This window comes from Entelurus aequoreus, linkage group LG11 (assembly GCF_033978785.1).
Source record: "Entelurus aequoreus isolate RoL-2023_Sb linkage group LG11, RoL_Eaeq_v1.1, whole genome shotgun sequence".
NCBI classification, from domain to species: domain Eukaryota; kingdom Metazoa; phylum Chordata; class Actinopteri; order Syngnathiformes; family Syngnathidae; genus Entelurus; species Entelurus aequoreus.
The window spans coordinates 23,862,068-23,874,366 of record NC_084741.1 but is presented as its reverse complement, the minus strand read 5'-3'; the positions used below and the strand labels follow the sequence as shown (position 1 = coordinate 23,874,366).

Here is a 12,299-nt window from a genome sequence, read left to right as displayed (position 1 = left end):
TCGCTTAAAGACTCCGCCGAGAAAAAACTAAAATATAACAAAATACACCCCAAGGCGAAAGCCCACGTTGTGGTCAGGGACAACGCATGCAGTATGGCAAAAGCTACGGTGGAGTTCGGTGTGGCTAGTCTGCCCTGCATGGCGCACACTTTGCAGCTTGCAGTGAACGGAGGTGCCCTGTCTCAACGCAGCTTTTCAGAAGCTCTGACTGACTGGTAGACCACTTCAAGCACTCACCACTAGCTTGCAGCCCATTTGTGTTACTCATACAAATACGTTAGAGCAGGGCAGATTGAGCCCAGTTTATAATTTCCTGTTATACAGTATGCCAGGCAGTCTTACACTAAAGGAGGACTGTTATTGTTTAATTTATTACTCTAGTATACTCTGGACTGAAGCTGTGTGCCTTCATTGTTTTTGTAGCTGTTTTGAGGCATGTTTAAAAAATAAAAAAAATTATGCACTTTGTGAAAGTCAAAGTATAGTATTTCCCATAGTTGTAGTGGGTATCAGGATTATCTCAGTGAGAGCATGTCCCAAATTCCAAGCTGCTGTTTTGAGGCATGTTAAAAAAGCCAAAATGCACTTTGTGACTTCAATAATAAATATGGCAGTGCCATGTTGGCACTTTTTTCCATAACTTCAGTTGAAGTTGTTCTCTTATTTTGGAAAACCTTGTTACATTGTTTAATGCATCCAGCGGGGCATCACAATAAAATTAGGCATAATAATGTGTTAATTCCACGACTGTATATATCGGTATCGGTTGATATCGGTAATTAAGAGTTGGACAATATCTTAAAAAAAGCCATTATCGGACATCTCTACTCGAAAGTGTTCACAAAGTACAAGAAAGAAGAATCTTAATAAACATCTTGAACCTTATCAAAAAAATAGTTAACCTTATTTATCTCATTATGTGAAACATGATGCAAGGTAATGGTTTTCTCTCATTCAAGGGTGCTACTGGAAAATCTTCCAAATATTGTAACATCAAATGGAAACCCTATAGAGCAGGTCTTAAATTACAAGTACATGGGTTTTACTCTTGATCAGAAGCTTTCATTTAAAGCCCATATTAACAACTTGATCTCTAAGCTTAGGGTAAAGCTTGGTTTATTTTTTAGAAATAAAAACTGCTTCTCTCTTAAAGTCAGAAAGAAGTTGGTGACAGTGACTATCTTGCCCGTAATTGATTATGGAGATGTGCTTTATTTTAGTGCTTCATCTAAATGCCTCCAGTCCTTGGACACTGTTTTTCACTCAGCACTAAGATTTGTTACTGGCTGTCGTAGTCTCACCCACCAGTGTCAACTGTATATGAAGTCAGACTTATCTTCTTTGAGTGCATGCAGATACACACATTGGCTGACTATCATTTATAAGGCTCTTCTAGGTTTAACACCTCCATACTTGTGTACTTTGTATTATGCATTACGTTCTAACAATTTGTATGTTTTAACTGTTCCCCATGTGCGGACTGAATTTGGCAAAAGAGCTTTTGGCATTGCTGCCCCTATGGCATGGAATGCATTGCAGACGAAACTGAAACTCACTGAACTACTTCCATTTGGAGACTTACGTTCTGTCCTGAGGGACAAACAGCAAGAGACTTTTGCACAGTGCCTGTTTTTAAAAGGTGTAAATCTTTATTGTTTTACAGTTCTCTTTTATGTATTTTAAAATGTATGTCTCAACGTATTACTTTTTTGAAACTGCTCTGTGACATGTGCTGTTGACCTCTTGGCCAGGTCACCCTTGTGAAAGAGATCTTGATCTCAATGGGTTTCTTATCTGGTTAAATAAAGGTTCTATGAACTAAACTGTTTGTGAGAACTGTATGTATTGTTATTTATTTATTTAATTTTAGTATTTATTTAGTTATTACTTAGTCCTATTTATTTACTGATTTATTCACTGTTATGTTACAGAAGGTGTTGTAACACGTGTTAGTAATTGCTGTGATACGAAAAGGGGTAGGATTAAATAAGCCTTGCTTCTTCCCACTCCTTTTCTGACATGCTGTAATAAGAAACTATAATTATGTGATGGATTATATTGTAATTGTATGCATGTTCGGAATAATCTAACACCATTTTTTCGGTCTCATCTGCAGTTGAGAGCAGTGCACGAGCAGCTGGCGGCGCTCTCCCAAGGTCCCATTATCAAACCCAAAAAGAAGAAAGAGAAGAGGGACAAGAAAGACAAGAAGAAGAAGCGGAAGCTGGACAAGCGGAGTCGTGGTGCAAAAAGCAGAGCGGGCTCCGAGGAGTGGAAGATGCCTGCCAAGATGATGAGCAAGAGCAAGACGTCACGAGCGGGGGGTTCCTCCCAGGCCAAGAAGAGCCAGACGAAGAAGAGCAGCAAGAACAGCAAGTTAGTACCAAACTGTTTTACCTAATTTGGGTCGCTTCTTGCATTCATGAACTTTTTCACCCCTCAGGAGCGCCAAGAAGCCCTTTTACCCTCTGCTGTCCGATTCCATGCTGCCGCACTACGACTCAGAGGAGGAGGACGAGATCGTTCCCATGTCATACGACGAGAAGCGCCAGCTTAGCCTGGACATCAACAAGCTGCCGGGCGAGAAGCTGGGCCGCGTGGTCCACATCATCCAGTCCAGGGAGCCCTCGCTGAGGGACACCAACCCTGAGGAGATTGAAATCGACTTTGAGACGCTCAAGCCGTCCACGCTGAAGGAGCTGGAGCGCTACGTCATGACCTGCTTGAGGAAGAAGCCCCGCAAGCCCTACAGCGACCAAGGTAGTGTTGACGCCAAGGACTGCTTCAACCTAGGGCTGGGCGAATATGGTTGAAAACTGTGTCACGATATAAGTGCTTTATATTGGTCGATATGGAAAATTATTGATAGTTTTTATCAACTATCAAAAATAAGGACCAGGAGAAAAATATATGTATATATGTATATATGTAAACATTATTTAAAAATATAACCTTCCTCTAATTATAATCCCCTCAGCTATCAATTCGGAAAGAAAAGGTAATGTCAACACAAGCATGGAAAACAATCAATGTAAACAAAATTATAAAATCACATTGAACACTTAACAATAACCTCTTTAAATGAAGGTGCAAAAATAAGGAATATGTAAGAAATGCTTAATAAAGTGTAAGAAAATAGTGCAAAGTGTGAAAATGTAAACAGAGAAAACTGAAAACTATTATCTGTAGGTTTACTGCCAGAAAGTTATGGCTGTGTAACTTTTAATTTGGTTTGTTATTCCTTTTTAAAGATGGAAATTAATTTACGTTTTGCAGTAATTATTTAAAAATTATTGGACCAAATTACTGTTATTTCAAAGTAGCACATGTATTATATTTTGTCATTTATTTTGTGTATACAGTCCTGGACATTAGTTCCTACCTGTTGTTTCTGTACACCTAAATAGGGAACGGATGAGAGTTGAAAAGGAAAGATGAGCGCGGCTAAGGACTACGGTCCGTTTGAAAACATCTAAAAAACTGCCATTCTGTCGAGGTGACTTACTTGTTTTATACACGATTTTTTGGCTCACTGCAGCGCTCATTTTTACTTTAAATCTCTTCACACTCCATACAGAGAATCAACAGCAAGATGGTGCAACTAAACTTGATAGTGTTACCTGATTGGCTGTTAGCGTGCCCCTTCCATTGCTCAGTGATTACTTCCTGTTTTACTAGGTTACCTAGGTGCCTTTTGTTAATGCAACCAACCTTGCTTATTAACTTACGCTTTCTTTTGACAACATTTTTTTAAATGTATTGGTATTTTTATAACTTTTATAATATTTTTTTTTTTTCCGAAATGTGTTTCGATATTTTTTGATACTTTTCAAAATAAAGGCCACCACAAAAATTGTCATTATTCGCTTTATTTTAACAGAAAATGTCATGATACATTAAATATGTTTCTTATTGCAAACAAATAAAAAAATTGTCATTGAATAAAATAGTGAACACACAAGACAACTTTTAGTAGTAAGTAAGCAAACAAAGGTTCCTAATTTGGCTGATGACGTATGCAGTAACATATTGTGTCATTTTCCATTCTATTACTTTGTCAGCATTATGAGGAACAAGCTGTAGAAGATTGAATCTACCTGTTCATTTACTTAGACTTAGCCTTAGACTTCCTTTTATTGTCATTCAAATTTGAACTTTGCAGTACAGATAAGAACACAATTTCGTTGCATCAGCTCATGGTAGTGCAGGATAAAAGAGCAATAAGGTGCAGATATAAATAAATAGATTACTGTACAGATAAATATACTGCACTTTTGCATAGGCATCCACGTTTATGGATGTATGTTATATTGTCTTTTTATTCCAGCGAGTTAATCCATTTTTTGGGGGAATTGAGGGGATTATTTTAATGCATTCAAGAGTCTTACGGACTGAGGGAAGAAGCTGTTACAGAACCAGAGGTTCTGCTACGGAGGCTGCGGAACCTCTTTCTAGAGTCCTGCAGTGAAAACAGTCCTTGGTGGGGGTGGGAGGAGTCTCTGCAGATTTTCTGAGCCCTGATCAGGCAGCGGCTTTTTGCGATCTCCTGGATAGGAGGAAGAGGAGTCCTGATGATCTTTTCCGCCGTCCTCACCACTCTGCAGAGACTTCCAGTCTGAGGCACTGCAGGCTCCAGTCCAGACAGAGATGCTGTTGGTCAGTAGGCTCTCTATAGTGCCTCTGTAGAACGTGGTGAGAACGGTGGGACGGAGCTGTGCTCTTTTCATCCTGTTAATATCTGCTTACTTTCTGTTTTAACATGTTCCATCTACACTTATGTTAAAATGTAATAATAACTTATTCTTCTGTTGTTTAATACTTGACATAAGTTTTGGGTGATACCTCAAATTCTGGTATCAATCCAATACCAAGTAGTTACAGGATCATACATTGGTCATACTTAAGTCCTCATGTGTCCAGAGATGTATTTCCTGACTTTATAAACAATACAAAATGTACAAATTATTTTGTGATAATAAAAAATATAAATGTAATCAATGTAGTATCGACGATATACGGCTCTTGTAGTTTGTATCAGTGGATGTCTGTAGGTCCACTCATGGCATTTGTTTACATTTAGGAACGCTAGCTTGCTGTTAGCGATTAGCTATTGTATCCTCCTATGATGTGTAGTGAAGCATGTTTAGCTATTCCTCATCCTGCAGGGATGATGCTTGGAAGAAACTTGGTTCATTTGTCGCCATGGAGGCGATGATTAGTGATGTAGAAGTATGGGCGTTAGCTGCTAGCCAGCTAGCCATGTGTGAAAGCACCGTTTGCAGAGCGGCGCTTCCGTGTTTATAGCTTTATCTTTGTTAGTTTTTAAGCCAAAATGCATCCATCCTCCCTTTTCTGTCTTCACACTGTTTCTGCTTGTAAGTACTGTGTACCTGTGCGTTGTCGAACATGTGCCTCTGCTTGTTTTACCAGCAATGTCACGACGTGACGGGAAAAAAAGTACAGGTATTATTCAGAGGCAGTGTAATACAGTTTTTGTGTCATGAGTACCGCAGTACTTTATTAGTTCCGGTATACCGTCCAACCCTAGTCTAGTAGGCTGATATATATTGATATCAGCCCAGCCCTACATCAACTCCTGTTTTTGTTGTTTCAAGGCTGTTATGTGACTTGACAGACATTGTTTGTGGTCCATTAGCGGCAAAGAACGGTGGCAAGTCCAAAGAGGAGCTGACCCTGGAAAAGCGACTGGAGCTGGAGAGGAGGCTGCAGGACGTCAGCGGTCAGCTCAACTCGGGCAAGAAACCTGTCAAACCTAAAGGTGAGCGCACACTGAGTGTTTTGAAATACGTAAATGTCTTACATCTTCTCTCGCATCTTCTCAGCGGAGAAGCCCAACCCCACGGAGATGCACGCCCAGCCCCTTCGCCTCAGCGGCAGCAGCTCCAGCTCGGACTCCTCCTCTTCCTCCTCATCCTCATCCTCCTCGTCCTCAGACACCAGTGAGTCAGACTCTGGATAAAATCTTTTTTTCTGCGCTGGCTGAACTACAAAGGAAAAGAAGAAGAAACTCAGGGACCTGGGCTGGCCCAGGACGCGACACACCCTGAAAAGTGTTTAAAAAAAAACAAATAACACCCAAGCAGACTACTGAAATTAATTGAATGTCGAACTGAAGGGAATTGGTAAAGAAAAACACTTATTGCCTTGGTTTCTCCCGCCTACGTTTTTGTAAATACATGTATGAACTTATGTTTCTTTTATAAAGAAGAATTTTATGATGATCCTCCCAGAAAAGGAAGTTGGGATGCAAGGCTTCTTTGGCTGGCCTCGTGTGACAATAATAATATTTATTTGTTTTCATGGACCGCATTTCCTCGCACAGTCACTGGAACATCAACCTGCGCTTCATCATCTCTCTTCCCATTTGGACCCAGGACCCCGCCTAAATCCTCAGATAGTCGACAATGTTGGCTGGACCGTACGTTAAAAAGCAAAGCTGCCAGGTTCCATTTGAAGATATTTGTTACTTTGCACAAATGTTCTTGAGGTCTTAAGTATTTCTTCTTTCCTGATTCCTGCTCAACAACCTGGTATTTATTGCCCTGCGCAGAAAGGGTGGAAAAATATTCATTGCAAATGCAAACTTTGCAATGGGAATTTTTCTTCTGTTTAGTTTTTTCAGCAATTTCCCAAAAACTTGATGTAATTTCTGGTGTGGATATGTGGAGCAAGTGTTGAGTTTCTTGAAACGTTTCTGCAGCACTTAAAACATGCTGAAGGTTTGGCTTCTCCGCATTAAAAGATGGTTTCCTATTTAATTTGAATGCAAATTCTTCAAGTCAATGTTGTCCACAACCATGTGTTCATTGTTCAGAGAAGTGAAATGGATGCATGTATATTCTTAAACTGTATATGCTGTTGCACTAACTACTGTATCCCTACTGTTCTTAATTTTGTATCTTTAGCTGCTCTTCCAGCACTTCTGTCATTTCACTTTATTGTTTCCTCAGTAGAGAGCCGCTCTGCCCCTTCCAATGCACACCTTTCATTTGACAGCTTTGTTTATTAAAATATCTGCGGTAGAAACAAGATGCCTGGCTGTGTGCAGTCCATATCCAATGCAGTGTCAGTGAAATATGAATTTAAATAAAAACTAGACATAAATTGTAACGATCACATATTACACAGTTCTCACATCTCAGTAAATTATTTTTAAAAAATGATTGTTGCACATAATACAACAGGGCTTTCCAAAGCGTGGCATGCAGCAATTTTTTGTAAAGGCCTGTAAATTGGCACGTGTAAGACAAAGCTGCAAAAATGGCATTACAAAAAAAATATTAAAATCTTAATATCAAGGGATCGAGCTGAAGTTGATCTTGAGATGTAGGCGTTGTTAAAATAATTTATATTGCTATGTGACTTATTGTGGAAGCCTTTTTGACTTTTATCTTTTTTTTTTTGGAAACTCATTTTTCAAAAAATAATACTGAATCAAAAGCAATTTTACAAATAATTTACATATTTAAGGTTCCTATCATATATTGCACTTTGAATATTTTGGAAGTAAATCGCTACATATTTTGTTATAAAAACTTGCGCATAAAAAACTTTAAAAATATATAACTATTTAATTGGGTATATCTGAAGTTGATGTATGGACATTTCTAGCTTTTAGAGCAAAAACAATATATTCTGACTTGTTTTTAACACTTTAATGACAGATCCTTTTGGGTTCCCGTGACTTTTAACGTGCAACAATTGAGGGCGGCCCTAATGGGTACAATAGTTTTGGTTTTAAAAGTGAAAAATATTATAAATGCCCCCTGCGCACTTTAATTTTTCAGTTTGTAACCCTCAGTGGAAAACGTTTGGACACCCTTGTAAAATATGCTGCGGTCTCCTCGGGTCTCTCCGTCTATCTCGCTGTGATGCCTTCAAGGTACGTTTTTGTGTTTGTCAATTTCAAGTGGGAAGAACAATCCCACTTTGAGAGGTCTAAAGTGCTTGTTACACTTACTGATAAGTATTTCTTCTCACAATACAACGTACCTTTTTGGAAAGTGCAATGTATTACTTAGTTTCTGTCATTTGTATTCGTTTTATAAAAAGTCCAAATGGAAAGTTTTAAAATCCCAACGCCCGTGAAGGTCTCGCTTCCTCTTCAATGAACTTTCTAGTCATGGCTGGCGCTCAGTGTTTCATAGAAACCGGAGGGGACACTCGTCAGTTGTGAATTTACCAAAACGTTCAGTTTCAACAATAAGAAGCACAGTTATTGTTTTATGTGTATTTTTAATGATTTTTTATACATACTGATGTATTCATACTGATTATATTTGCTTTTGTATGTGGTTGCTGAAATAAACACACCCTGCTAGGGGTATGTAATGGTACGTTCCCAGTGACAGCTCGAGCTGTGCTAACTCTCATGCCCCAGGCAGCATCGGAAACAGAGGCAACCTTTAACAAGCCGACACAATAATTGTCCCATTTTGCTAAACTTGTCGACTATCAGCCGCCGACATGTGTGCTGCCAAAAAGGGAGACTTGTCTCCGATTGAAAAGGAGTTGATTGACGTTATCTCGGCAGGTAAGCCTCCTCGACTAATCCCCCACAATGTGGCTAGCATGAATAGCTAGCATGATACATTTGAAATATTTTTAATTTTTGCTAACTCACTCATTAAACAACGTCGTGTCTCCCTATGGTCACACGGTTCATTTGTATTAAATTGTATTAATTACGTCTAACGTGTGCGAGTAATATTTTGATTGTATTATTGACAATATGTTTATTGTTTATATATTTGAACAATTTCCCGTGTGGATCATTAAAGTTTGTCTAAGTGTAAGTCTATTGCTGAGGCTGCAGTTTGCAATGCTATCATGTTAAGAACTGTCTAATGGTTGGAACTTTTCACCTGGTTAAAAAAAGGTAAGATGTGGGACAATTGTACACCACTGCAAACTACAACTACAGTAATGTCTTTCAGAATTAATGTGATTTTGACAGTCTTTGGCTTGAGTTAAAGTGGAACTGCACTTTTTGGGGATTTTGCCTATCATTCACAATCCCAAGTTAAGTACACAGATATTTTACTTTCTTAATGCATTCTGACTCTTAAATAAACACTAGCAAAAGTCCGCTAACAATGGAGCCGATGGAAGTTGCGTTATTCTGCCTATACAGCGTTGAAAACATCAATTGATTGATTGAAGCTTGTATTAGTTGATTGCCCAGTACAGTACATATTACGTACAATTAACCACTAAATGGTAACACCCGAATACGTTTTTCAACTTGTTTAAGTCGGGTCCACGTAAATCAATTCATGGTACAAATATATAATATCAGCACAATACAGTCATCACACAAGTTAATCATCAGAGTATATACATTGAATTATTTAAATTATTTACAATCCGGGGGGTGGGATCAGCACTTCAGTCATCAACAATTGCAGCATCAGAGAAATGGACTTTGAAACAGTGTAGGTCTGACTTGGTAGGATATGTACAGCGAGCAGTGAACAAAGTCAGCTCACAAAGCATAAGAACGAGTATATACATTTGATTATTTACATTTGATTATTTACAATCCGGGGAGGTGGGATGTGGAGGGGGGTGGGTGTTAGTCAAGGGTTGAAGTTGCCTGGAGGTGTTCTTTTAGTGCAGTTTTGAAGGAGGATAGAGATGCACTTTCTTTTACATCTGTTGGGAGTGCATTCCATATTGATGTGGCATAGAAGGAGAATTAGTTAAGGATCCTTCATTGTTTTATGTACACACTGTAAGCATATATATAATATAGTAACAGGCAGATTCATAGTAACATGCAATATTTACGTATTTTGTTCATTTTAAGCCTACTGCAGCGTATTAATTGTACAAACGCATCACAACATTGGCGTTTCCCTTCAACAACATTAACACTGCTATTATTGGCAGACTTGAGAGACAACAAAGACTATCCATCCATCCATCCATTTTCTACCGCTTGTCCCTTTCGGGGTCACAGGGGGTGCTGGAGCCTATCTCAGCCTATCTTTGTCTTTTAGAGTCCATTTAAAAAATTTTTTACTCGTTTTTAAATCCTTAAGTGGTCTTGCCCCACCTTACCTCTCTGAGTTGCTCCACCTCTATGCCCCCACCCGGTCCCTCAGGTCAGCTGATCAGCTGATCCTGGAGATACCCAAATCAAAGCGCAAGCTTTGAGGGGACAGGGCCTTCTCTGTTGCAGGTCCCAAACTCTGGAACCATCTCCCTCTCCATGTGAGACAGGCCACTTCTTTGGCTACTTTTAAGACCTTTCTTAAAACCCATTTTTATTTACTGGCTTTTAACCCAGCATGAGACTTTAAACTGTTTTTAACTTTTTTTTAAAACTGTTTTTAACTTTTTAACTGCTTTTTATCTAACAAATTTTTATTAGGATAATTTGTATTTGCTTTTTCAATGTGTATTTTACTTCTGTTTTAAATATTATTTTTTTAGTCTGTCCTTTGCCTCTATTTCTTTGTGGTGTACTGCCCTTTGTTCTTCAACTGTGGTTGGTTTTAAAGGGCTTTATAAATAAAGTTGGTATGGTAAAAAGAAAAAAGGATTGTGACTGTTAGGCAAAATAAAAATAAAAAGTGCAGTTGCCCTTTAAAACTTGCTGGTTATTGCATGTTGTTATGGTGTTAGTGGATTCATTAAGTCAATGTCTAGTCAGTTTTATTTCTCCAGCGCCAATTCACAACAGAGGTACGCGCACGCACGAACGCACACAGAGCAGGTCTATAACCACGCTCCTCCTACTCAAATGGGCTTGTTTGTTTTTCCCAGGAAATGTCCAAGAGGCCTCAAGACTGCTGGGCTGCAAAGATGTCAGAGTCAACTGTTTGGATGAGGTAATAAAACATTGAAATTACTTCAATGCCTTGTGGAGGACAAACGTGCATGAGTCTTGGACATCTGTTTCTTTATGAACGCCGCATGCCTGATGGGAAGACGTTGGCTTCTCCTCAGAAGAGGACCCTCATGTCCTCTTGTCTTTGTTTTGCTAGGGCCTCTAAGCTCACATGTCAGTCATGTGTCTGAAACGGATGTTTTGTCAAGTTGTTAGTGCTTGACCTTAAAGCTCAGGGGTCTCCAAGCTCAGGCCCGTGGGGAAAGTGCGGCCCGCCAGCGTCCACAATCTGAATTTTCAAGTTAATTTTCGATAACATTAAAGTTGAGTTATTGCAAATGTGCTGCCATTTAATGGATAATGTCAATACTGTCAGACAATGACCTTGAATGTTACACCAAAACCTCTTGTGCTTAGAAGCAATATATGTACCAATTCAGAGAACCTTTCCCTCCCATGGGGTAAATAATTAAAAACCAAGAAAGAAAGTTAAAACATGTGGTACACAACACACAACCTGCCCACTATACTACGTGGATATTATAAAAATGTCCACGCACTATACACTTCAAAACTACACTCATCTAAATCCTCTAAAAAGCATTGTGGGTAAAATGCAGAATACTTTATTCACACTTCCACATGTTTGGCATATTTTAGCTGTGTTTGATGTTTCTGATTGATAACAACACTTTAACGAGGTCACCAGTGAAGTAAACAAGGTAAGATTGGTTCACATATTCTTATTATATTATCCCAAGAGTCTTAATGTTTTATTGTTTACACTTATTGTAGTGATGGGAGTGTTAATGTGTTTTTCAGTCTGTTAGCTACAGCGTGTTTTAATTAATGCTTTAACAAACTAAAGTGTGTCTGATCATTTCCTAACAATATTGTAAATCCTGTATCTTTTGTTTTGTACAAAATGATCGTTGATACGTTACAATCAGTGCTCGCTGACACACAAAAAAAGGGTCGTCGTGTGTGTATTTGTGCGTCCGAGTCAAAAAGTTTGGAGACCCCATGCAGGATTCATAGCAAAGAAATGTGGTAATCAGCACAATCTCTGACCTTTTATGTAAAGTAATATTTCATTATAGGCCCTTTCAGGAACTTTTGGTTCATGGATCTATAGGTTCCTGTAGAAGTGTCTGGTTTGTGTTTCCACCGCATTTCATAGTTCAGGGTAGTTTATACAAATCAGGCTGATGACGTATGGAGGAGTGGTTTACTATATTTCTATACTGATATCATGTAAACAGTCAGACAATATTAGGTCACAGTTCTTTTACTAAAAAGTAAATAATTGAAATACAAAGCAGTCCTATACAAAACAATATGATTTAAAAAATAAAGTGCACCGAAATGTTCAGAAAAAGTCAAGCTTTTGTTCGCAATGTTCTGTTGGACATGCAGAATACAGAAAGTCGTCCTCTCAGTAAAT

The 12,299-nt window shown here is 38.7% G+C and overlaps 2 protein-coding genes across 3 annotated transcripts in view; both read left to right on the top strand.

Moving 5' to 3' along the window:
* LOC133659890 (bromodomain-containing protein 2-like) overlaps positions 1-7,054 on the top strand; it is a 34,170-nt gene extending 27,116 nt beyond the window's left edge. For both annotated transcript variants that reach the window (XM_062062721.1, XM_062062722.1), the window contains exons 9-12: positions 2,117-2,376; positions 2,444-2,760; positions 5,657-5,779; positions 5,844-7,054. In XM_062062721.1, coding sequence (XP_061918705.1) covers positions 2,117-2,376; positions 2,444-2,760; positions 5,657-5,779; positions 5,844-5,980 — 837 coding nt within the window. In that variant the 3' untranslated portion in view covers positions 5,981-7,054. The remainder of the gene's footprint in view (positions 1-2,116; positions 2,377-2,443; positions 2,761-5,656; positions 5,780-5,843) is intronic.
* A 1,111-nt stretch (positions 7,055-8,165) lies between these two features.
* Positions 8,166-12,299, top strand: part of ankmy2a (ankyrin repeat and MYND domain containing 2a) — a 30,209-nt gene continuing 26,075 nt past the window's right edge. Inside the window, exons 1-2 of the mRNA XM_062062720.1 lie at positions 8,166-8,554; positions 10,792-10,856. Coding sequence (XP_061918704.1) covers positions 8,488-8,554; positions 10,792-10,856 — 132 coding nt within the window. The 5' untranslated portion in view covers positions 8,166-8,487. The remainder of the gene's footprint in view (positions 8,555-10,791; positions 10,857-12,299) is intronic.